This window comes from Panthera onca, chromosome B4 (genome assembly GCF_046562875.1).
Source record: "Panthera onca isolate mPanOnc1 chromosome B4, mPanOnc1 haplotype 2, whole genome shotgun sequence".
Taxonomy (NCBI): domain Eukaryota; kingdom Metazoa; phylum Chordata; class Mammalia; order Carnivora; family Felidae; genus Panthera; species Panthera onca.
The window spans coordinates 122,040,421-122,067,096 of NC_138345.1; the positions used below are offsets into that span (position 1 = coordinate 122,040,421).

At 37.0% G+C, this 26,676-nt stretch overlaps 2 protein-coding genes across 12 annotated transcripts in view; one reads left to right on the forward strand and one right to left on the reverse strand.

Moving 5' to 3' along the window:
* The window catches only part of NUP37 (nucleoporin 37), a 42,205-nt gene extending 41,971 nt beyond the window's left edge, over positions 1-234 (reverse strand). The window contains exon 1 of the mRNA XM_060656596.3: positions 144-234. The gene's annotated coding sequence lies outside the window, so the exon portion shown is untranslated. The remainder of the gene's footprint in view (positions 1-143) is intronic.
* The window catches only part of PARPBP (PARP1 binding protein), a 149,008-nt gene continuing 122,519 nt past the window's right edge, over positions 188-26,676 (forward strand). For 3 of the 11 annotated variants that reach the window (XR_009617016.3, XR_009617017.3, XR_009617018.3), the window contains exons 1-4: positions 215-357; positions 4,493-4,648; positions 18,282-18,515; positions 24,577-24,684. Coding sequence is in view for 6 of the 11 variants with exons in the window: in XM_060656595.3 (XP_060512578.1) it covers positions 280-357; positions 4,493-4,648; positions 18,282-18,515; positions 24,577-24,684; positions 25,363-25,392 (606 nt within the window). In the remaining 5 variants the exon portion in view is untranslated. Of the gene's footprint in view, positions 358-4,492; positions 4,649-18,281; positions 18,516-24,576; positions 24,698-25,362; positions 25,507-26,676 lie in introns of those variants that run through there. The other 8 variants (XR_009617020.2, XM_060656594.3, XR_013556672.2 and 5 more) reach the window with 6 other exon arrangements.

A 26,676-nucleotide genomic window follows, 5' to 3' on the forward strand; every position in this document is an offset into this window, starting at 1 on the left:
GCTACCACCTCCCGAAGCCCCAGGTCAGAAGGAAGAGAGGTGGAACACGGTTGGGGAGAGAAGGAACTCGCACGAAAAGGATGCGAGCGCGGGCGGCCAGGAGCAGAGCGGCGCGGCCCCCTGGGTTCCCGTGTGATACGCACCAGGGGCGTCGGGAAGTGGTCAGAAGGAATCTGGTCTCCGCTGGGGGCTGCTGCGGCGCGCTCGGAGTTAGTTTCCGGGTCAGAGGGCGGAAGCAGCGATTGGCTCCCGAGCCTTCCCGCGAGATTTAAAATTAAAATGGACAACTTGGAGACTGCAGCTCGGCCGGAGTTTGCTTCTGTTGGGTCTGCACCTAGTGGGTCTACTTTGAGCCAGGTGAGTCTCACGTCTTCCTTACCCTGCTGTCGTACTTTAATTTTTGACTCAGGCTGCGGCTGGGGAGGGGTTTTCGGTGACAGCTAAGTAACCGTCTAGGGTATTATTTTTTCAGTGGCTTTGCTCTCGAGCCTGGTTGGGTCCCGGGGTGTTGAACAGAGTTCACGGTACCTAGTGATGAATAGAGCTAAAAGGTCCTGAGGGATCATCTGCAGACTGGAAGACTGAGCCCCGTAGAGGCCTATTTAGGTTCATTAGGTTGGCAGGAAACCAGGTCCTAGTCCCAAAACGTGCGCAGGCTCCAATTCTGAGACTTCGCCCTCTCCCTGTTACATTCTTCTAAGGAATATTTAGGATCAGCATTCTGACGATAATAGCACCAACGACTGGCATTTTTTTTTTTTTTTTCAATTGGGCACCTAATAAGTGTTCAGGCACTAGGTGAGTTATTTACTTGTGTCTCATAGTTTTATGAGGTAGGAGATCTCTTAACTGGTTTTACATTTAAGGAAATTAATATTCATCAGAGATTTTAAATACTGAAGGCCATACATCTCTTAAATTGGGGAACCTGATGTGGGCCCTGGAATGTCTGACTCAAAAATTCTTTTACCATCTCACACTGTCTCTACAGTGATAATTTCCTGTCTCATAATTTTTGCTACAGTGCAGTTTGGAATCCAGTTTTTTAAAACAAGTATTTATTATCGATGCCACCTTCTACTGTTTTTGTATAGTGCAGGCTAACATTCAGAGTGCTTGCATATTCATTGTCTCATTGACTTCTCATAACTGGCTGGAAGGTATTATTCCTGTTTTCTATGTGATGATACTTTTACCTAGGCAGTCAGTTGTAAAACTGACTGCCTAGGCTTATACAGACAGCTAGCTGCTGACAAGCTGAGACTACACCAGTGTTGGCAAACTAGGGCACTACTTGCTTTTGTTTTTTTGCAGTCAGTTCCTGAGCTAAGAATAGATTTTACATGTTTGAATAGTTGAAACAAAAACAAGAGAATAATATTTTGTGAAACTTAATTTTAATTTCCATAAAGTTTTGTTGAAGCACAGCTATGCTCATTTGTTTATGTATTGTCTGTGGCTATTTTCGTACAGCAAGATCAAGTAGAATAGTTGTGACATCTAGACCATATGCCTTGCACTCCTTAAATATTTACTCTTTTGGTCCTTTCCAAAATGTGTTCTGACCCCTGGATGAGACTATTGGCTTTTATATGTGCCAGACACTGCTAAAAGCTAAACTTGTATTTATGTCATTTACTTTTCACAAAATCCTGTGAGATAGGAACTATTATTTTCATTTTCAGTACAAGGAGGCTGAGGCAGGGGCAGTGACATAACTTGGCATAGATCTCATAGCTATTAAGTTAATTCTTGACTAGTTTTCATTCTTAGCAATCTGAACTCATATTACTTTTAAATAATACCCTAAATTATTTAGTGCTAAAGATTTGTTGGGTAAACTGATCGTATCACTGAAAATTTACTTTTTCACCTTCGTTTTTTTTTTTTTTTTTTTTTTTTTTCTTTTAAGAAGTGAGGGTGATGGGCACCTGGGTGACTCAGTTGAGCATCTGACTTCAGCTCAGGTCATGATCTCGTGGTTTGTGAGTTGAGCCCTGCATTGGGCTCTCTGCCATCAGGGCAGAGTCTGCTTTGGATCCTCTGTCCCCTCTCTTTCTGCCCCTCTCTGGCATGTGCGCTCGCTCTTTCTCCCTCTCTCTCAAATAAGCCTTTAAAAAAAAAGAAATGAAGGTGATATTTTGAAGAGAAATATAACTTTTAGCAACTTACTAGTATTTGTATAGATGTAGATATTGTAAAGTTTTTTATTTGTATCTTTAAATTGCATCACTGATGCAACTATGAATTATTGCTTTGTAAATGTTATGTACCCATTTTCTTGATCATATCAACCCAAAATACCTAGTAAATATCTGGAATTCTATTTATGCCACATAAAGAAAGAAAAAGATAACAGGAAGCTAATAAATGGGATATGTACAGTAGAATATACCCAAAATAAGATAATGTCATATGAATATGTTAGAAATGAGCATACTTAAGAGGAGGTGGGAAAAAACAACTTTTAGCGGGCATAACTGTAAACTCAGAGAAAGAAACCACTTCCTTGTTTACACTTGGGCTTATAAGACATTGGAACTACATCCAGTTATTTTGAAAGACTTTTGTCTGTCAAGAGAAGTTATGTAATACAGTGATTTAAGAGCACAGCTTATGGAGTTAAGCATCTTGGGTTTAAGTCTGTTTTGCCATTTGCTAGCTGAGTGACATGGGGCATCACATTCTTCAAAGGTAAAATGAAGATAATAATAGACCTTCCTCATAGGACTCTTGCAAAGATTGAATAAGGTAATAAATATTAAGCTTTTGAAAAGTTTCTGGCACCAAGAAACTGCTGAATATTAGATATTGTATTGGTTATCTATTGCTGTGTAACAAACCATCCAAAACTTTGTGGATTTAAAACAGCAACCACTTTATTTGCTTATGATACTGTGGACCAGCAATGGCTGGACTCAGCTAAGTGGTTCTGCTAGTCTTGCCTGGGATCACTAATGTGGCTGCAGTTTCTCTGGCAGGTTGATGGGGGCTGGAAAGTCTAATATAGCCTCACGTGTCTTTGAGTTGGTGTTGGTTGTCAACTGGAGTGCATTGGTTCTCTTTTCTATGGCCTCTTGAGAGGTGAGCTTGGACTTTTTCATATGGCAGTCTAGGGTAAGAAAGAGAGTAAGAACTAAAGCTGCAAAGCCTTGTATCAGGAGGCCCCTAAGACCACCTATAGGTTGGATGTCTGCTAAGGCTCAGAGGACTTAGCATCTAGTTGTGCCCATACCTCTAATTTATTACAGCAACAAGATGCTAAACAAAATCAACAAAGAACGAAGCTACATGGGGAGGCAGTGCATGAAGCAAAGTCCTGGGGTGATCAGGCATAAGCTTACAGAAGTCTGTTCTTAGTGGAGTCACATAGGACATGCTTAAGTCCTCCAGCAAAAAGTCTTGACAACCCATATTAAATAGTGTCTATCAGGAAAACTCTTTAGAGATGCAGTGCCCAGGGTACTGAGGTAGGTATCCTCTGTCTGTGTTCTAAAATTCCAGACTCAGAAAGAAAGCATTGTGTTCAGCATAAACTATATTATTTGTATAAACAGTTTAGCCACAGTGAGCCACTCTTACTGGGAACCCTCCTGAATTCTGAGTTCCCAGGTGCAGCCAAGGGCCAACCTTGTAGGCAGGACTTTCAAAAGATAGATATCAGGCATGCTGTAGTAACCCTTTTCTTTTTTTTTTATTAAAAAAAATTTATTTTTAGCGTTTATTTTTTTGAGACAGAGCATGAATGGGGGAGGGTCAGAGAGAGAGGGAGACACAGAATCTGAAACAGGATCCAGGCTCCGAGCTGTCAGCACAGAGCCTGACGCGGGGCTCGAACTCACAGACCATGAGATCGTGACCTGAGCCGAAGTTGGACGCTTAACCAACTAAGCCACCCAGGTGCCCCTGTAGTAGTAACTCTTTTCAACATAGGCCTTTTGCGAGCCAGGCTTGGAACTCCCATGACGTCATTCTTGCCATATTCACTTGGTAAATCAAGTCACTAGACTGACTCATATTTAAAAGGGTAAAAAAGTAGACCAGTTATTTTGGGATAATGTAGGGATGGGAGGAAATTGGTCTTTTTCTTTTTTCTTTTTCTTTTTTTTTTTTAATTTACCACACATATTACCATCTATCTCAAAACAAATATAACAAATATTTTGAAACTCCTTTAATTAGCTATGTCTGTGTCTATAATTACTAAGTTTGTAGAATTTATATATCTGTTTTATATGAATTTTCAGACTGAAGGTTGGATTTTGTTATTTCAAAAGATTTGGCTTAAGAAAACTAAAGGAGAGGAAAATATGATTGTGCAGAAGTTTTGTTGTTCTGTTTTCCTAAATTTAATTAAAAGCAATCTTAGTAAATATGAAATGACCTTTCATTCACTACTTATTTTTCCCTAACTCTGCTTTCTTACACATGTTAAATATTAGTTTCCAATTAAAATAAAGCTTTTTAACATTGCATTTTGTTCTACTTTCAGAGAATGGCTGTGGTTAATCAAAAGTCTATCTTGGATATGATTAAAGAGTTCAGAAGGAATTGGCACATTCTTTGTGACTCTGAGAGAACTACTGTATGTGGTGCAGACTCCATGCTCTTGGCATTGCAGCTTTCCATGGCAGACAACAACAAACAGGTTAGTAGACTATATTTGGGTTTACTTATTTTTTTAAAGTGAATTTTGGTAGCTGCTCATTTTAATTATATCAATTTCTTTGCAGTATATGTCCTCCTATGATAATATCAATATAGTATTTTCAAAAATGCCTCTCTATATCTACGTCAAAATATTACAATTGGATTTGAAATGATTTGCTTCAAAATTAAGGCCTTCATGTGTATAATTTAACATAGGACATGCATATTCAATGTTTAATTTGAAATCTTGAGATAAATATGCAACTAGTATTATGGTTAAAAATGTTTTTATTTATGACTTCTTTAAAAAGTTCTAGAAGGCATACATAAATTATGTTTATTTTAATATAATTGAAGTATTTTATGACTAATTTCAGACTCAGTGCTATAGATTGATTATTCTAAGCCATGTTATGAATCAGAATCACTTGGGAAGGTTTTTAAACAAATCTTGGAATTTCCAGTCTTGGAAATTCTGATTCTTGTAATCTGCACTGAGACTCTGGAAATTGTCTTTTTAAAATCTTTTCTTAATCTGATTCTTATGTAGTTGGCTTGGACGAAACTAGTGTTTGGAATGAGCTGTACCTAAAGGTGTTCAGATGATAGAAGGATGAATATAAGCTGGAGTGGTAAGAAAATGATTTAAAAATTTTAGATTTTAGGTGATGTACTTAAAGGAAGGGGAAGTCTTTGGATGGCAAGGTTTTAAAGAAGGGATGAAGGAAGGGAAAAGTCAGTTAAGAAGCATCCAGAGGGTCAAAGTCTTGATGGTTTGAATATAACAAGGAGAATGTCTCCTAATATGAAGGGTGGAATAGTTTCAGTGGGCCTGTTGGGCAAGATAGTGAGTGAAATGACATTCTGATGAGTTATTTTAATCTGTTATGTCATTAGGTTCCAGATTTTTAGATTTCATATACCAATAAAAGTTCCAAAGAAGTATTAGACATTGACAGATTTGAACATTTGTCACATTGGCAAATAAGACCATTGAGAAAAACTAGTTACTTGGAACCATAATTTTGGAAAAGGAAGAATATTTTAACACCTAAAAATTAGGAATTGTATAATCTTAAAACAAGAGATAGTCTTTGTTATACATGATAGTTGGAAGTTTTGTGTGTTTACAACATGTGTGTATATTTTTGCATATATATTAAGATAAACTTTGAACATAGGAAGATTTTGACAAAATTCTGACATAGTCATTCTTTTAACAAATATTTGAGTTTTTACTATGTGCTAGACCTTTTTCTAAATTTTTTTTTTAATGTTTATTTATTTTTGAGAAGAGAGAGACAGAGCATGAGCAGGGGAGGAGAGAGAAAGAGGGAGACACAGAATCCGAAACAGGCTCCAGGCTCTGAGCTGTCAGCACAGAGCCCGACATGGGGCTCGAACTCACAGACCATGAGATCATGACCTGAGCCGAAGTCGGATGCTTAACGGACTGAGCCACCCAGGCGCCCCTGTGCTAGACCTTATTCTAAACATTCTGAGCGGGTCACCTGGGTAGCTCAGTTGCTTAAGCATCTGACTTCGGCTCAGGTCATGATTTCACATTTTGTGAGATCGAGCCCCATATTGGGCTCTGTGCTGGCGGTGTGGAGCCTGCTTGAGATTCATTCTCTCTCTCTCTCTTTCTCTCTCTCTCCCTCCTTCTCTCCCTCTCTCTCCCCCTCCCTCTTTCTCCTTGCCCCTCCCCCATTTGCATGTGTGCATGCTGTCTCTCTCAAAAATAAATAAAGAAACTTTAAACATTCTGAAGGAAACTATTGCTCTTATGACATTAATCTTCTAGTGGGGAGAGACAGAGATAATAAATAAGATATTTAGTATTTTAGGTCAAGTACTGCAGAGAAAAAAACAGATTTGCGGTTAAGGAATGTATAGAGTTTGGGGTAAAAGATTTCTTGCAATTTGAAAAGGGATGGTCAAGGAAGGCCTCATCTGCAAGTTGCCATTTAAGCAAAGATTCGAAAAGGAAAAGAAGGAACTAGTCATGGAAATTTTTGTGGGAAGGGACTGCCAGGCAAAATGGAAGGGCTCTGAAGTGGGAATGTGCCTGGCATGTTCAGGGAACAGCAAAGAGGCCAACACAGCTGTTTATATAAATGTTAATTGTTAATTTCTTCCCTTTCATTTTCCCTTCCCCCGATTTTTTTTCTTTTCTTTTCTTTTCTTATTTATTTATTTATTTATTTATTTATTTATTTATTTATTTTTTAGGTTCTGTGTGCCAAGCATTGTGATAAGTGTTGAGGTTAAAATGATGAACAAAACCAGACATGGCTCCTGCCTAGCTTATTACCTAGTGGGTGAGGTAGACATTTAGTAGAGAAAAATACAAATAAATGTAAAACTATGGCTGTGAGAAGAGGTGTATGAGGCTGTGAGACCAGGGAGTTGACCTGGTTGGAGAGATCAAGTTGAACTGTAAAGCAAGGAGAGCAGTTAACTAGGCAAAGAGTTGGGGCAAGATGATGAGGAGGAAGGAACAGCATATGCAGAGGCCTTGGGCAGGAGACAGTAGGTAAGGTTTGTGAAAATGCAGAAGAACCAGGGTAGCTGAAGTGGTGGTGGTTACATGACCCATTTGTCTGCTTTTTTATTTTTAATCATAGTCATTATTAAAAATCAACTCTATGTAGGTATGTGGGAAAAAAAATGGAAGTAGCACTTTTTGGAGTTTGTGTTTAAAAAAAAGTTAAAGTTTCAGAAAAGTCACAAGAAAAGTACACTGAACTCCTTTATGCCCTTCACTCAGATTCACCAGTTAATATTTTGCTACCTTTGTATCATTCTTTTAATATTTTTGTACGTGTATATCATAGAAATAGATAAATACACACAGATATATATTGCACACATACATACATATTATTCATATTATTCTATATGAACCATTTGATGGTAAGTAGCAGACACCCTGAATTTTTATCCCTAGACACTCTTGGTGTTGTACATTCTGTGGAGTTTGACAAATATATAAGACATGTATCCACCTTTATAGTATTGTACAGAATTGTCTCCCTGCCCTAAAATTCCTCTCTGCTCCACCTATTTATCCTTCCCTCTCCCCAACCCCTGGCAACCACTGATCTTTTAATTGTCAGCATAGATTTGCCTTTTTCAGAATGTCATGTAGTTGGAATTGTGAAGTATATATAGCCTTTTCAGATTGGCTTCTTCTACTTTCTTTCAGATGCATTTATGGTCCCTCCATGTCTTTTCATGGCTTAATAGCTCATTTCTTTTCAGCAGTGAATAGTTATCCACTATATGAATCTATCAGTTTATCCATTCATCTTTTACTTTCCTTCCAACCAATATTCAATAAGATATTCAATATTTAATAGGTTCTTTAGTTTAATAATTATTGGGTTTGCTGTTACCCTCTTTTTTTTTTTAATATTTTATTTTTGAGTACTCTCTACACCCAATGTGGGGCTCAAACAACCTTGAGATCAAGAGTCACGTGCTCTACCAGCTGAGTCAGCCTCTGTTATCATCCTCTTAATTTCCAAGAGCTCTTTTTTTTCTCTCTTTTTGAAATATTGTTCTGTTCTTCCTGCAAGCATATAGTATTTCTCCTTTGAGACTATTAATAAATTTTTTTTTGAGGTTTTCTTCTTGTGTAATATTTCCTCTAAGTTCCTTGTTTTATTAGTCTTGTTTGGGAAGAGTTTCCTTTCTTCCTACTAGAGACTTTCTTCATGATGATCCTTGACCATCCACTTACATTTAAGTGGAGCACTAAAATGCTTACTGGAAACTCTTCATGGAGTATTAGAGTTTGTCAATCCGACCTAACTGGGCTATTTGGCTGGGGAAACTTGGATGCCTATCTCTTTAGGATATCCCTTTTAGAACAGTTTTCTCAGAAGAATCCTCTTTGCCCCTGCACGAATAGTGTAAAGTTGAGCTGCCAAGTGTTGGGTGCTTGAAAGAAGTATCAGCATTTAGAATATAAATGGTCATGTGATTCTTATTGTTTCCATTTGGGTACTCTTGTTTTCAATTGAACCCTTCAGTCCAGAGACTGTTTTACGCTCTCCAGGGAATAAACCGCCAATTTTCTGCCAAAGTAGATGACTGTTCTCCCCTTTCTCAGCAGAAATTAATTATTAGACAAAGTCTAAAAGAAGATTATCCAGAGAGGTAAGCACAGTACTGAGGCTACTTCAGAAATCTCTTCACTGGGGGTGCCTTGGTGGCATCGAACTCTTGGTTTCGGCTCAGGTCATGATCTCACAGTTTGTGAGATTGAGCCCCGCGCTGGGCTCTGTGCTGACAGCGTGAAACCTGCTTGGGATTCTCCCTTTGTCTCCCCTTAACCCCCTCTCCTCTCTGTCTCTTTCTCTTTCTCTCTCTTAAAAATAAATAAACGTTTAAAAAAAGAAATCTCTTCCTTGGCAAGTATCTTCATTATCACCTTTTGCTGGGCAGATTTTCTTCTAGAGGACATAGTAAGAGTGTTGACCTTTAGATCATTTATGTATTTATGTATTAATTTATATATTTATTTATTTGTTTCTGAGAAAGAGAGTGAGAGAAAGAGAAAGAGCATGTGCGAGGAGGGCAGGATCAGGGAGAGGGAGAGAGAGAATCTTGAGCAAGCTCCGTGCCCATCGCTGAGCCCAACCAAATGCAGGGCTCGATCTCTCATGACTCTATCATGTCACGACTAGACATCATGACCTGAGCCAAAATCAAGAGTCTGAAGCTTGGCTGAATAAGCCACCCAGGTGCCCTGCCCCATAAAGAGTGTTGACGTTTAGAGGCTTTGACTTTATCTGGCAGGGTGGGCAGGGAGGGTCTCTGATGCAACTTTCCACCTTTCTTATGCTTAGCTTTGTCTCCTAAAACTTGTGCTCAGCGTTCATAAAAACCAGCTTCTTTAGTGTCAGGGAATGGTAGTTACCAGGGAAATATAGGCTCCATCATTTGCTTACCCATCTGTATTGGCACTTTCTCATTGTTTTTGAGCTTTTGGGTTTTTATTTTCATTTTTTTTTAATTAAATTTTAGTTAATGTACAGTCCAATATTTGTTTTAGGAGTAGAATTCAGTGATTCATCCCTTACATACAACACCCAGTGCTCATCACAACAAGTGCCCTCCTTAATACCTCTCACCCATCTAGCCCATCTCCCACCCACCTCCCTCCATCAACCCTCAGTTTATTCTCTATCATTAAGAGTCTCTTGTGGTTTCTTTCCGTCTCTCCTCCCCCCCGCCCCTTCCCATATGTTTATTTGTTTTGATTCTTAAATTCCACATGAGTGAAATCATATGGTGTTTGTCTTTCTCTGATTGACTTAATACACTCTAGCTCTATCCACGTCATTGCAAATGGCAAGATTTCATTTTTTTTTAAAAAAATATTTATTTTTGAGAGAGAGAGAGAGTGTGCAGAGTGTGAGCAGGGAAGGGGCAGAGAGAGGGACACACAGAATCCGAAGACAGGCTCCAGGCTCAGAGCTGTCGGCAACAGAGCCAGACACAGGTCTCAAACTCGTGAACTGCCAGATCATTACCTGAGCTGAGGTCGGATGCTTAACTGACTGAGCCACCTACGTGCCCCAAGATGTCATTCTTTTGATGACTGAGTAATATTCCATTGTATATATATACCACATCTTCTTTATCCATTCATCAGTTGATGGACATTTGGGCTCTTTCCATAGTTTGGCTATTGTTGATAATGCTGCTGTAAACATCAAGATGCATGTACCTCTTTGAATCTGTATTTTTGTATCCTTTGGGTAAATACCTAATAGTGCAATTGCTGGATTGTAGGGTAGTTCTATTTTAGTTGTTTTGTTTTCCAGAGTGTCTACCAGTTTGCATTCCCACCAACAGTGTAAGTGGGTTCCCCTTTCTCCGTATTCTTGGCAACCCCTTGTTTCTTGTGTTGTTAATTTTAGCCATTCTGACAGGTGTGAGGTGGTATCTCATCTGGTTTTGATTTGTATTTCCCTGATGCTGAGTGATACTGAGCATCTTTTTTTTTTTTTTTAATGTTTATGTATTTATTTATTTTTGAGGTGACTGGGGGAAGGGCAGAGAGAGGTCAGAGAATCTCAGGCAGGCTCCTCATTGTCAGCATAGAGTCCGATGTGAGGCTCCATCTCCCCAACCTGAGATCATGACCTGAGCTGAGATCTAGAGTCAGATGCTTAACCAACTGAGCCACCCAGGTGGCCCAGTTGAGCATCTTTTCATGTGTCTGTTAGCCATCTGGATGTCTTTGGAAAAGTGTCTATTCATGTCGTCCCCCATTTCTTAATTGGGTTATTTGATTTTTGGGTGTTGAGTTTGATAACTTCTTTATAGATTTTGGATTCTCTTTATCAGATATGTCATTTGCAAATATCTTCTCCCATTTAATAGGCTGCCTTTTAGTGTTATTGATTATTTCCTTTGCTGTACAGAAGTTTTTTATCTTAATGAAGTCCCAATAGTTGATTATTTTTGACTTTTTGTAATTTCCTTTATGGACAATTCAGTCATGAAAAAATATTTTCTATTTTCTCTTTTATTTATTTATTTTTATTTTTTATTTTTTTCCATTTGATTCCTCTTTATTAGTTCCTGGTAAGGAGACAGTAAAAATAAGCCGCTCTAAAAACTGATTAACTTTATTTACTTTTTCATTTTTGATAATATCTTAATTTTGAAATTTCCCAGAAGTCCTTGTGATTATTTAAATTTTTTCTCATGTACAGTGATAAAATGATTGGTACTTTGTCTCACAGGATCCCCCTTAGGATCTCTTGTAGGGCTGGTTTAGTGGTGACGAATTCCTTCAGTTTTTGTTTGTTTGGGAAGACCTTTATCTCTCCTTCTATTCTAAATGACAGACTTGCTGGATAAACGATTCTCGGCTGCATATTTTTTCTGTTCATCACATTGAAGATCTCCTGCCATTCCTTTCTGGCCTGCCAAGTTTCAGTAGAGAGATCGGTCACGAGTCTTACAGGTCTCCCTTTATATGTTAGAGCACGTTTATCTCTAGCTGCTTTCAGAATTTTCTCTTTATCCTTGTACTTTGCCAGTTTCACTATGATATGTCGTGCAGAAGATCGATTCAAGTTACGTCTGAAGGGACTTCTCTGTGCCTCTTGGATTTCAATGCCTTTTTCCTTCCCCAGATCCGGGAAGTTCTCAGCTATTATTTCTTCAAGTACACCTTCAGCACCTTTCCCTCTCTCTTCCTCCTCTGGAATACCAATTATGCGTATATTATTTCACTTTAGTGCATCACTTAGTTCTCTAATTTTCCCCTCATACTCCTGGATTTTTTTATCTCTCTTTTTCTCAGCTTCTTCTTTTTCCATAATTTTATCTTCTAGTTCACCTATTCTCTCCTCTGCCTCTTCAATCTGAGCCGTAGTTGTCTCCATTTTATTTTGCAACTCGTTGATAGCATTTTTTAGCTCCTCCTGGTTGTCCCTTAATCCCTTGATCTCGGTAGCAAGAGATTCTCTGCTGTCCTTTATACTGTTTTCAAGCCCAGCGATTAATTGTATGACTATTATTCTAAATTCACTTTATGTTATATTGTTTAAATCCTTTTTGATCAGTTCATTAGCTGTTGTTATTTCCTGGACGTTTTTCTGAGGGGAATTCTTCCGTTTCGTCATTTTGGATAGTCCCTGGAGTGGTGCGGGACTGAGGGGCACTTCCCCTGTGCTGTCTTGAATAACTTGCGTTGATGGGCAGGGCCGCAGTCAGACCTGATATCTGCCCCCAGCCCACCGCTGGGGCTACAGTCAGACTGGTGTGTGCCTTCTCTTCCCCTCTCTTAGGGGCGGGATTCACTGTGGGGTGGCGTGGCCCGTCTGGGCTACTTGCACACTGCCAGGCTTGTGGTGCTGGGGATCTGGCGTATTAGCTGGGGTGGGTAGGCAAGGTGCACGGGGGCAGGAGGGGCAGGCTTAGCTCGCTTTTCCTTTTGGATATCCACTTCGGGAGGGGCCCTGTGGCACCGGGAGGGAGTCAGACCCGCTGGGGGGATGGATCCGCAGAAGCACAGCTTTGGGTGTTTGCGCGGTGCCAGCAAGTTCCCTGGCAGGAACTGGTTCCCTTTGTGATTTTGGCTGGGGGATGGGCGAGGGAGATGGCGCTGGCAAGCGCCTTTGTTCCCCGCCAAGCTGAGCTCTGTCGTCCGGGGCTCAACAACTCTCCCTCCCGTTGTCCTCCAGCCTTCCGTTCTCTGAGCAGAGCTGTTAACTTATAACCTCCCAGATGCTAAGTCCTGCTTGCTGTCGGAACACACTCTGTCTGGCCCCTCCGCTTTTGCAAGCCAGACTCGGGGGCTCTGCTTGGCTGGCGGCCCCTCCGCCCCGGCTCCCTCCCGCCAGTCCGTGGAGCGTGCACCATCTCTCCGCCCTTCCTACCCTCTTCCGTGGGCCTCTCGTCTGCACTTGGCTCCGGAGACTCCATTCTGCTAGTCTTCTGGTGGTTTTCTGGGTTATTTAGGCAGGTGTAGATGGAATCTAAGTGATCAGCAGGACGCGCGGTGAGCCCAGCGTCCTCCTACGCCGCCATCTTCCAGTGATCTCTATTTTCTCTTTTAGTTTTAGGTGTTTTATACCAGGAGGGGTTTTTCTACATATCCAGCCAGGCAGATTTCCCTGTTAATGTGTCTATTTTAAAGTTATAACAGATGGTATACATTCTTTCTGCCTCTTGTTTTGATCATCCAGTATTGTTTTCAAGACCTCTTTAGGTATGATAGAAAAGTTGATCTAATTTATTCATTATAACAATCATCCTTTGTGTGACTGATACATTTTACTCATTGATGGACCTTTGGGTTGTTTGAAGTTTTTTTGGTATCATAAACAATTCTGCATTGAAATGAGATGTCTGTGCATGGAACAAGATTTTCTCTAGGCTCCCTACACAGCAGGTCATATGATAGATACATCTTTGATTTGATGCTACCACATTGCTCTTCCACTTGGTTATTAGAATTTACATTTGTTTTATTTTATATTTTTAAACTTTATTTACTTTGAGAGAGAGAGAGATCTGGGGAGGGGGTAGAGAGATGGGGGGAGATGGAGAGGGAGAAGGAGAGAGAGAGAGAGAGAGAGAGAGAGAGAGAGAGAGAGAGGAAATCCTAAGCAGGCTCCACACTGCCAGCATGGAGCCTCTTGGAAAAGAGAGAAAGTGGCATTTCATTTTAATTTTTCTATTAACTAAAGCATTCAAACATCTTTTAAATGCTTATTTGACTATTTAGGTATCCTCTTTTTATTGTCAGTTCATGCATATTCTTTTGCTTATTTTACTGTCGAGTTTTTATCTCTTTTACTCTTTAAAAGAGTTCTACATGTTCTTTAGATACTCTCTTTGTAATACACATTGTTAATATCTTCCAATATGCTCCATTTTACTTTTCACTAGATATACTTGCCTTACATTGTTTCACCAGAATTTATATGCTAGACTTCTCTACTGAGTCTTACTTGGTATGATCAGGTACTTATTGGACATTTTACCTTGATGTCTAGTACTGTCTCTGCATCAGTGTTTTTAAAAGTAGACCATATTGTTTCCTCTGTCAATTTACCTTCTTGTTCATATTCTGAGTCTCAATTATACATATCATTGTTCACTCAGTCTGTGAAACTAGACACCCAAGGGTCATTTTAAAGTCTCTTTCCTTTGTTCTCCATTGCAATCCACATTCAAGTCTTTCCAATTTACTGCCTGAATGTTAAAAAAAAAAAAAAAAAAATCTCTCCTTTAATAACCTGAAGAAATGGTACTAAGGTAAGTAATAGATTCTGAGGATATTGTAAAAATGGAATAAGCTAGCCAAAGGTTAAACTTTGGTAACCATACACTGGAAAATAAGGAGAGAGAGAAATTGAGGCAATTATTAAGAATCATTATTGTATAGTAATTGAATACTGTTGTTTTGGAATTAAACGGACTACGTTCAACTCACCTTTTGTTGTTTGTTTATGAATAATTTTTGAAACATAAATATGTCAAAATGCTAAATGTACTGTGAAGAAAATTTAGTTTTCATTGTAAAATTTTTGAGGTATTGAAATACTCAGGTCAAGTCATTTTTTCTTCAGGACTTGTCTGTGTAGCACTCACTCAGGATCTCTTTCTACTTATTAATATTCTACTTGCTAATTCACTTAATTCACTGTGAAAGTTCAGACTCTGGGTGGGAAAGAAGAGGAGAGGTGAATTGCAACTGAGCTTTTCGTAGTTTGTGTATGTACATGTGCAGTGGAGATGGTGGGTTGCAATTCCGTTCGACTCTCACTCCCCATGTAGCGTTAGCTCAGGCATCCCCAACTGTGCTGAGACTTCCAAGTCACTCAGCAATATGAAAAACATACACACATGCCTGCAGGTGCATTCATAGGTAATAGTAATAAAAAAGTAGAATTGATTGTATACATGCTTCACCTGTATTTTTCACTCTCTGTTTGAGCTCTGTTTAGGTTTTCAATTATCTGAAGTTTGAGAACATGAGTCTCTAAAAGTATGTGATCCTTTGAATTGAATTTGACTATAGTAAAACTTGCGAATACCTAGTAGAGTTGCTTGTGTACCGGCATGTTTGTTTTCTTAGTTGCTTTAATTGGGATAAAGAAAAGGTACATTAAAATAATCTTTGAGTTTTAGGTTTTGGGAATGTTTTCTGAGGGGAAGTCTTTTTTAGCTTAAATCATCTAACCTCTAGGAGTTTTATACTGCTAAGGTTTTAATTTATTATAGATTCATTGAGGACTATATGGCAAATATATGTGACTTTTTAGATTGCAAATAGTGTTTTAGCTTTTCCTTTCTTTAGAATTGGCTTCATTATTTGAATCTGTCTGGCAATTGTATTATACATGCTATTTTTCACATTAAATAGCCTTAAGAGTGTTACAAATGTTCCAGTGGATGAAACAAAGATATTAATTTTATAACTTCATGGAGACTCACAGCCTGTGGTTAACTGTCAGATTTGAAAATGACCTAACATTGACATAACAAATAAGAAGTGACAGTTTTTACAATTGTGTTACATTTATCTAATACTCCCCCCAACAGATAATTATTTTACTTTGAGTAAGAAAAGAGAAAGCAGACTGACATTTTTTATCCCCTACCATTTATCAGGTGTTATTTAATCTGTATAATCTCATTTTATAACCAAGGAAATGTACTCACAGGGATTTCAGTATTTTACCCAAGGTCACACAGCCAATTAATAGCTGTTAAGTAGACCTACTATCTTTTCTCTTTTGATAACAACAAAAATTCCACGTAGTTAGAAATTGTAAAGTTTATTTAAATTTTTGAATAATTATAAAAATAAGTTCAGTAAAATATACAAAGTGCAGTGCTCTGGAAAAATGTAACTCATTTTTTTCCTATTTTATTCTTAGGAAATACAATCTTTCTTATGTCCATTAGAGAATTAAAGCATTGACCATCTTGAACTTCCTTCAGATATTAGCCAGCTGGCATGTTTTCCTAGCAAAACATTTTCTGATTTGACCACAAGCTCTCTGAATCAGTTGTTACTGGTTTGAATAATAGAATATGCTGTCATGGTGGGCACCTGATCACGAAAACTGATATCTGGAGTACATTTTTATTTGGATTTAAAATGTTTTTACAATCCCAGTATAAACACTGTTAATCTAGTCAAAATCTTTTCTCACAAGATCAAGAGTTTGCATACTTGAACTAGGCATAGTCCACAGAATGAGAGTAAATTGTACATTTACATTAGGCGTACGTTTAATTTATTTTTAATGTGAGGAATGCCATACCAAAATAGTTTTGGAATTTTTGAGATAAGACAATTTAGTTTTGAAACTCTAAATAACTAGATTTATTTAACTTAGATACATTTGGAAATTTTATTGTGTAATTTTTACGGGATTGGGAAGTGAGGTGTACAATTTTAGATTCAATGCTGAGAAATTACAAATCTGACTTACATTTGGGTTATGGATTCAAGGTTTGAGAGTTACTTTTTTTTTTTTTTTTTGGTTTTTCATTGAATTAATTTCATGAAATATAATTAATTTTTATAATTTTGGTATAACAGGTCCCTCCAAGGATAGTAAGGGTAATTTCCTTAGTTGTTTCCATACAGATGAGTAAAAAGTTAATTATTTTAAGGCAGTTTGGACATATTGTCTTCAATTTGGATAGTAACTAGACAATGTGGCTCATTTTTATAAAAGAAATATAGATTTGAAAGAAATATAGATTTAATAGAAAGTACTTTATTATTTGGGTCTATTTGATTCTCATTAGTCTTCTTCTTAGGCTAAAGATGATGTTACAATTTTAGTTCCAGTGAATTACAGTTTTATTTGTATATCCACCCATCTTTCAGTACAATTAATGGAAAGATCTTGGTGTTATCAGAAACTACTAACCTATTAAGGGTACTTAACTGTGAAAGGAGCAGCGCAATACATTTCACAAAATCACGTATGGATATTTAAAAATATTTGTTATTCATGTTGCTTTGGAAAGGAGTAGTTAGAATTTTTTACTGAATTAGGGCTGGCATATTTTGGAGGGCACCATTACTAATATCTGAGATTAATATTAAGTGGGAGCAGAATGCAATCAATTAAAAAAAAACAAACCTTCAGCTACTGGCATAATATATCATGTTGATATTGAAGAAGAGAAAAAGGACAATTTTGCCTGATTAGGAGCATCCAACAACTTATAGAAAGAAACCTTGGCTTTTTAGAACTTGTTTGTTTATAGTTTAGTGTGTCCATGAGCAGGGAAGAATCAAAATTCTCTGACCCAAGGTTTTTTAGCACTGATATTTTGTCTTCCCTGGAATAGTAGTGAAAAAACCAAACCAAACCATGATTTTTAAAAATTTAGTTTTTATGATCATGTTTTAAGACTAACAGTTGGAATAGTGCGGTATGTGGTAATTCACCATGGCATTGACAGTTTTGAATAAGAGATTAAAAATACATTAGCTGAAAGAGCTGAAAGAAACTAAGTATTAATGGAATGAAATGTTTTCCCAGTCGGTAGTACTTAAGTACAGATCTGTGCCCACCCATCCCCCGACTTTGGGTAGGAGAAATTCAGTGAAGAATAACTGTATATTTGCCAATTGTGTCATGCACAAACTTGCCATAGTAGTTTATATATTTTTTTTTTTTTTTAAATTTTTTTTTTTTCTCAACGTTTTTTATTTATTTTTGGGACAGAGAGAGACAGAGCATGAACGGGGGAGGGGCAGAGAGAGAGGGAGACACAGAATTGGAAACAGGCTCCAGGCTCCGAGCCATCAGCCCAGAGCCTGACGCGGGGCTCGAACTCACGGACCGCGAGATCGTGACCTGGCTGAAGTCGGACGCTTAACCGACTGCGCCACCCAGGCGCCCCAGTAGTTTATATTTTTATAAAACCATCAAAATCTTTTTCTTTCATATCTGGTTTTAAAATTATTCCATAGTTAATTTGGATATTCTCTTCAAATCCACAACAATTCAGTGTAGACTTACATAACAAAATTCAATTTGTGCTTCCTACCTCAATTATAACTTAATGAATATTCTGGCACCCAACTTTATTTTTTTTATTTTTGGCATTGTCTCTTTCAGCACAATGGAGAATTTACAGTTCCTCTCAGTGATGTCTTATTGACCTGGAAATTCTTCCTACATGAGAAGTTGAACTTACCAGTTGAAAATATGGAAGTGATTGACCATTATGAGGACATTAGGAGGACTTACGATGATTTCTTAAAGAATAGTAATATGTTAGATCTGATTGATGTTTATAAAAAATGTAGTGTTTTGATTTCTAAGTGTGAAAATAATGCCAACATATCCCCTGTAAGTATTTTTTAAAATCTGTCTTAAATGAAAAGTTGGCTAGATTTATTTTTATTTTAAATTATGTTATCAGCATTTATGGTAACTTGATAATGCTTTTGCTTTTCAGATCATGTTAGAAAATGGAAAATTTAGCTACCTGAAAGCTAGTTATTACTGGAAACAAATATTTTGGTGGTAAATTTTGCTGAAATTCTGTTGTTATTTGGTTGAAATATAAGAACAGCTTTTTACTAGATCAAAAAATTTTAACAGAGTTATCAGTCCCAAATGTGTGATTTCTTTTTGAATTCATTTCAAGGATTGCTTTTCTATTTACTCACTTGGTTTAATGTGCATCTGTTCATTTTGGCATATGTTGTATAAATGCTATGACTCTTTCTATGGATTAATAATATTATTTTAATTAGATGGGATATCATTTTGTGAGGATAGTATAATGCAATAAACATGAAGTAATACACTATTCCTTTTTTTTTAAACATATACACATATTCATTGCTTTATCTTTTTATTGAATATAAATTTTAAAATTAATGGAGTGTTATCCTTTGCAGTTTGGTTTTATCTACATTAGAATTGGTATCTGGTTTGTTTTAAAATGTTGAAATATATTTCTTTATCTTAACATTTACTGGGTACCAATAAAGTAGTAATTAAATAGTGGTAATAACTAAATAATTGTAGATTTAGTATATTTTCTAAGCTGTTAAAATATTTTATAAATATTTCTGTCTGATACTTGGGAATGGTGTTTTGGCTGCTTGTAATTAGAAACCTCTGCAATAGCAGTGGTTTAACAAAATGGAAGTGTATTTCACTCTTTTATAAAAGGTATCTAAAGGTAAGAATCTGGGACTGATGTGATAGCTCTGTGATTATCAGATACCTAGGACTTTTCTGTCATTCTGCTCTTCCATCTTAGTTCCTACCCTCTGCCTTCAAGGTCCTTTGTGACAGCTGTTAGAGCTCCAGATCCCGTACTGGCATTCCTTGCATCAAGAAGTGGTAAGGGAGCACAGTATTCTCCTTTCCTTTTAAAGAGACATAGCTCTTTTGCTTCCGTGTCCTTGTCCAGAGCCTAGTCACATGGCCACACCAAGATGTTAGGGAAAATGTAGTCTTTTTTTCCTGCATAACATGCCAGAATAAAAACAAACTCTCTGTTACTGAGAAAGAAGGGGAGAGTGGACATTGGCAGGCAGTTTGCTGTCTTGGCCTCCCTGGGCTATAATGGAACCCTTTGTCCTGTTGTAACTTTCTAAGATGCAAATGCATATGTGTACATGCATACCCACACATACACACCCTTACTATGGTGAAGATATTGTGAGGGAAGATAGTTTTTTTTTTCCTCCTTACCTATATTTTATTTGCTTGTAGAGATGATTTTTGACTACTTTTCACATAGTTAATTTAGAGGCTGATCAAACATAGTGTTGGAACAACAAAGAAAATCTTCTGATAAGCCAATGAGAATATAATCTGCCTGAGGTTTTTGGGCACATTGTTTTCATCTTATCCTTTGCCCCTGTTTAAATCTTCTAATAAGCCTCTTCATTTAAGTGAATCACCTGTAGTTTGAGATATATAAGTCTACATTGGAGGGAGTTCTGTGTCTCCAGATATCAACATGTTCTTCTGCAGGACATCAGGAGTGGAGTGCAAGCTGCCAAGGTGATAGTATGTGAAGTTGAAAATTTTCTGCATTTAAAATGAAAGATTTGATCTCTGATACTTGTTTAGGAAAATTTCCAAAGAGGAAAAAGTGAGCAGGCAAACATATCCCTAGATTGGTTCCTCAAAAATGCACTAAATATAACCCTAATTTATGCTAAAAGTGCCTTTAAAGATACATATGCTTATGTGTCTTCTTTGTTTTTTGTTTATTGTAACCTAAAGAAGGCAGTAATTATGAGGAACTTAGATAAAGGTAAGACAGGGAAGTTCTGGGAACCTTATAACTTGAACAATGCCCCTTTCCTCTGTATTTCGTACATTATAATTCCTCTCCTGGGGAACATGGATGCAGGACCTGTGGATATCTGGAGCATACAAGGCCTTGGATTCTAACTAGAGTTTAAGAAGAGACAGTTGGTACAGAGTTTGCTTTCTCATGAATTAAGCAATTATCTGGGGGAAATCAGAGCCCTGGGCTGAAGAGAAGAAATGGTAGCTCTTGAGAAGAGCTTAGCAGCCCTCAGAAATCTGGGGACCTTCTGGGGAAGGTTAACAAACGCTCTCTGTGAGTGTGCCAGGATTCTCTGTCTCTGAGGAAGCCAAAACGTAGCTGAATGGATGGGTGTACTGTTGGTGATCCTTGAGAGACCACAAGAAGACTCTCCCTTGGCCTCAGCAGGTGACTGGCATCCTGTTTATTTCTCCACTGCTGCTTCATGAAGAGTAGAGACTATTTCAACTTCCGTTACTTGTAAAATTATCAACACTTGAAGTACCTCAGCATTCAAGGCTGAGCCCCAAAAAGCCAATGAGAAAAGCAATAGCCACCTAAGGAGTCCTAGCAGTTACAGAAAGATGAGTTATCTGAGAACACACATGCTCAACAGAATAGAACTGCTAGTGGAGAGTGACAACTTGAATCCATAAAAATAGTAAGTACTCAAGGAAATTCAAGGATAAACCTAAACGTGAGACTTTGTAGATGAAAAAAAAAGAAGAAAGTTTTCCCAATGCAACAGATGAACTCAGACACAAATTATTGTCCTGAAATAAATATTTAAAGTGCAGAGAGAAAAATCTGAAGTTCAAGAAATCGTGAAGGAAAAGTTAAGAAACTTGGAGGTTAGATGGAGAGGATTTAACATACAAATGATAGGAGTTCCAGAAGGAGATAAAAGAACAGATGCAGAAGAGGCCATGATTAAGTAAAATATTTCTTGAAACTACATCTATTATAATAAATATTTCTTTGATTCTGCTAGTTAAGGGTGTTTATGAGGTTCCAGCCTGTATTCAAGAGAAAAGACACATACTTACACATGTCCTGGTAAAATTCCTGGACTCTTTAAGGGTAAAGATAAATATTATAAGTTTCCTAGTGGAGAGAACAAGTTATTTCAAAAGAACAAAAATTAAATAACATGTCTTGATCCTCAACAAGGTATCCCTTACTAGCTAAGATAAAGGAAGGACTTGTGAGGCTATGGAAAAATTTAAAGAATATTGTCTTCATACTTCAAGTGAAGATTTTGCCTTTTCAAAGACCGTAATAATTAAACAGATGAATGGGAGCAGATACGTATCTAGAGGAAGATGGTAGTGAGCAACAAAACTTGGCGTGTGTATGATAAGGATGGACTGGGGATATGTGTGCTGAAATGGAAGGCTGACACTAAGGGAGATTCTGATATTAGTTTAGAATTAAAATGGCTAAATGTTGTAGTTTGTTGGGAATAAGCAGGCATTACCACTTTTAAATGACAGTAGAGAAACGGGTCTGATTTGAGTACCAGAAAGTGAAGGTAATCATTAATGGAATGGAAAAATATGGTTAATAAGAGGATAAAAGTAGAATGAATAACAACTTACCTACAAAGTAAAGGTATAAATCAATAAAATTAATAGTGTATCACAGAAAATACATTGTGATTTTTCTGCTTACTTCAGAAAGCTTTATGCCATATTATCTAGAGTCCTTGTCAAAGTTTCAAGTTTGGGAACCCTTTTGCACGCTTAAAAATTAATTAGGGGGTGCCTGGGTGGCTCAGTTGGTTTGATCTCTGTGCTGATGGCTCAGAGCCTGGAGTCTGCTTCAGATTCTGGGTCTTCCTCTCTCTCTGCCCGTTCCCTGCTCGTCCTCTGCCTGTCTGTCTCTCAAAAATGAATAAACATTAAAAAAATAATAATAAAATTAAAAAATAATTAAGACTACAAGGAGATTTTGTTTATATGAGTTTTATCTGTTAATATTTATCAAAGATTAAAATTGAGATATGTTCAAAGTATCAGTAATTAAGATATTGATAATAAACCTATTACCTGTTTATGTGAATAGTGTTATGAATAAATTTTTTAGGAATAAAACATTGTGAGAATGTTTTACATATTTTGTATTTATTACTTTTTACATTTTTAGTAAATATCCTTAATGTCATGTATGATAGAAAATAGCTGTTTCTCATGTCTACTTCTGTCTGGTATGTTGTTTTGATTGAAGTATATCAAGAAAATTCAGATTCACATTGATACATAGTTGAAAAAGGGTGAACTTCCTGGGTCTCCTGAGTGGGTCTTAAGGACCTCAGGAGTCCATGGACCCTCCTCACTGAACTGATCTAGAATATTGTACTTTACATGTCATTAAACATGAATATGGCTTTATTTTTTAAAGTTCATTTCTTTTGAGAGAGAGACCATGTGCAGAAGGCCAGAGAGAGAGAGACAGTGAGACAGAGAGACAGAGACAGAGAATTCCAAGCAGGCTCTGCACTGTCAGTGCGAGGAGCCCAATGTGGGGCTTGAACTCATGAACCTGTGAGATCATGACTTGTGCTGAAATCAAGAGTCAGACACAACCGACTGAGCCACCTAGGCACCCCAACATGAACATAGTTTAAACCAGAGGGTAATATTATCCGATTCAAGAAAATAACATTGTATTTATGGAAGAATAAACCTTTGCTTTTAACATCTCTCCTGAAAACATAAGAACCACAAGTGTGAGGACTACCTCTATTCAAGATTTTTTAAATAGTAAATTCTTTTTAAAAAGACAAACCAAGAAACAAACTTAACTGTGGGAGACAAACTGATGCTTACTAGAGGGGAGGTGGGTGGGAGATGGGTGAAATAAGTGATAGAGAATAAGGAGTGCAGGCGAGATGCACATCGGGTGATGAATGGAAGTGTTGAATCACTATATTGTACACCTGAAACTAATATAACACTGTATGTTAACCGTACTGGAATTACAATAAAAATGAAAAAAAAAAAGTAATCGTCAAATTCTCCCAAAACAATTTTTCTGTTTAAAGACAATGAACCTGAATTATTTCATAAGATTAATTTTTTAAATATTGAAAAGTTGCACTGTATGTTGTCACTGGTCATTAAAAGTTTCTGGCTAGCTAATATTTAGAAAATGGGTATCCAGGGCTACCTGGGTGGCTCAGTCGGTTGAGTGTCCAACGTCAGCTCAGGTCATTTTCTCCCAGTCTGAGTTGGAGCCCCATGTCGGGCTCTGTGCTGATGGCTTGGAGCCTGTAGCCTGCTTCAGATTCTGTGTCTCCCTCTCTCTCTGCCACTCCCCAGCTGGTGTTCTGTCTCAAAAAAAAAAAAAAAAAAAAGAAAAGAAAAAGAAAGAAAATAGGTATCTAAGTTGCCCTTTGTAGCAAAGGAGTAAAAGTCAAAACTTAAAAAATAAATAAATAAATAATTTTTTTTCTTTAGTGAGCTTGAATTTTGAAATTCAAGTTATGAACAACAAAATCCCACTTTGCCTTTTAAGAAGTATGTATTGGGGAGTTATTTTAGTTATAATTTTGCAATGGCTGAGAGGAAAGTGGTTTACAATCTCTTTAAGGCTTTGTTAATTCAGTTTATACCTTCCCTCCAAGTTTACTCATCAGGAATGAGGTGTGTGAATACCTACATAATCTTGGATCGCTTAGAACAAATAATAGGGAGATGTTGAGTACCATGGCACAGTGAAAGCAAATAACCATATTTTTTTTCATTGAAATTCTTACTTTGAAATATGCTGTTAGGACACTAGGTTTACTTTTGTATAATCCCAAAATGAAGCATTTATTGTGTGCCTTAGGTAAGCATTTTGTCTTTAATTTTCTTCTATAAAAATTAAAGGCTCAGATTAAATTTCCAAGGTTATCTTTTAACTCTAAACTTGTGAACTCTATGAGTACAGCCATTGGAAACAAGCATTGTGTTAGAGAGTTTAATTCCATGTATACTTACTGCCAACAAAGATCAGGTAATAATACTGTATGCTGGGATATTAGTGACACTATGTAGAGCTCAATGTGAAGTATTTTTTATAGTTGGAAAAGCAGTTTATTATTAGCAACCTCCTGTGTTTCTACAGAGTCAACTACGGGATTTTCTGCTTGGGAGACAGTATGCAGTAGCTGATGAAACTGATCTTTATGTACCGACATCACCAATGAGTAAACACAACCAGGATAATGAAAAGGTACTGATAAATTGTGAGTAAATTAAAAAGCAGGATATGATCCTCTTCAAATCACTATGAATGTGATTGTATGTTATTTTTTTAATCAAAAATGTTCTTTAATTTGCTTAAATAAAGCTGTATTTGCAAAGAGTAATACGTTAGAGACTGGCAAGAGCATAGCAGTCAGTTTCTTCCTGGTTTCCGGCCAGGATCACAGGCACTGTGCAAAAATAGGTTATCATTCTAAGTATCTGAAAAGTAGTTGGAGGATCTAGGTTGCCAGAGTTCTTTGAATCTTTGTATTTGGTAAATTTCACAATTATGGTTTTAAATGAGTGATTCTTGGGAGGATGTACAATGGAAAAATCTGTTCTGTCCCTTTTGCAGAATAACTGATGCATCACAAATCGTGATAATAGAGTTTGTTGTACAAACAAACCACAGTGAAGAAACCACATGTTTGGTCTAATATAATTTACCTTTAGCTAAATACTATGCTAGGTACCTAACTGAATATAGTATCCCCTTACTAACCATGGGAGTTACGTTTATGAAAGTACCTATGGTAAATAAAATCACCATTGACAAGATAAAAATTTAGAAGTATTGGAAAAAGCAGTAAAATTACATTCAACATATCTAAATCCATCTTCTTCAAGTTAATATATTTGATGAATCACCTTCTCCGTTTTTTAGGAAACATTGCTAAAGCAGATTCTCCCATAAGTCCCATGCTATACAGATAGCCTTTAAGAAATATATTGACTGGGGCACCTGGGTGACTCAGTCAATTGAGTGTCCAACTTCGACTTAGGTCATGATCTTGTGGTAAGTTCAAGCCCTGCATCAGGCTCTCTGTTGTCAGTGCAGAGATTGCTTCAGATCCTCTGTCTCCCTCTCTTTCTGACCGCCCTGTCAAAAAAAATAAATAAATAAAACATTAAAAAAAAAAAAAAGAAATATGTTTATCACTGCCCTCAAGTAAATACCTGTATACCTACTTCCTAGATTTACTAAGTTTCTTTATATTTGCATTTAATATTTTTTCTGGCTTATTTGAAAGTTGTTTCTGGCATCATGACCCTTAATACCTAAAATTCTTTAGCATATTATTTCCTGAAAATAAAGGCATAACTATAATATCATTATCATCTGTAAGAAAACTTAAGTATTCCCTATTATCACTTACTGTCTTCCCAATTCCGATTTCTCCATTTGTCCCCCAAATGGTTTTATAGCTCTTTTAATCTAGAATTCCCCTCCGTTTTTATGTTTTGTTTTGTTTTTGTTTTTGTTTTTTTGTTTATCTGATAAATTTCTCCTGGTATTACTTATCTTGTTCTTCTATTGCCAGTAAACTGGAGGTTTCAGCTAAAAGCTTGCTTAGATTGAGGTTTAACATTTCATAGTACATGCTTCTTAACTGATGGTAAGTATCACATCAGGAGACACAGTTTCAAGTTGTCCCAAATTGCCAGATCTGTCTAGAAAAAAGATGTAGTTTTTCCTTTGCTATCAGCAGAGATCTATGGGGTAACACTATGTAAATAACCTGTTTCCCAACAATCTTTTGCACATGCATTGATGATCCTTGTCTGACTCTGTTATTTCTTTAGTGTTTGCAGAACGGCAAATCTCCAACCCTGTCATGTCTTTACATTGATTAGCTGCCATTTTTCAGTAAAGAAGAACTTATCTTATCAATTGAGATGAAGTATATAGTTCCCTAAAAAAGGCAGGGTCACTACTTAATTCTTTCTATTTCATTACCAGCTTAGGAGTTGGGATAATAGTTATTTAAGATGCAAATTTGATTTTTTCTATTTATCTTTCTCCTTTTTTATGTATTTATTACCTATGTACTCATGACTTTTTATTTATTCAGAGTTTTAAAATCAATTACAGTCATTAATCCTTGATTCTAAAATGGTAGATTCCCTTCATGCTGGCTTCTGTGTCTTTTTTTTTTTTGTTTACATGCCCTATTAGACTTCTGAGCACTTACTTTTT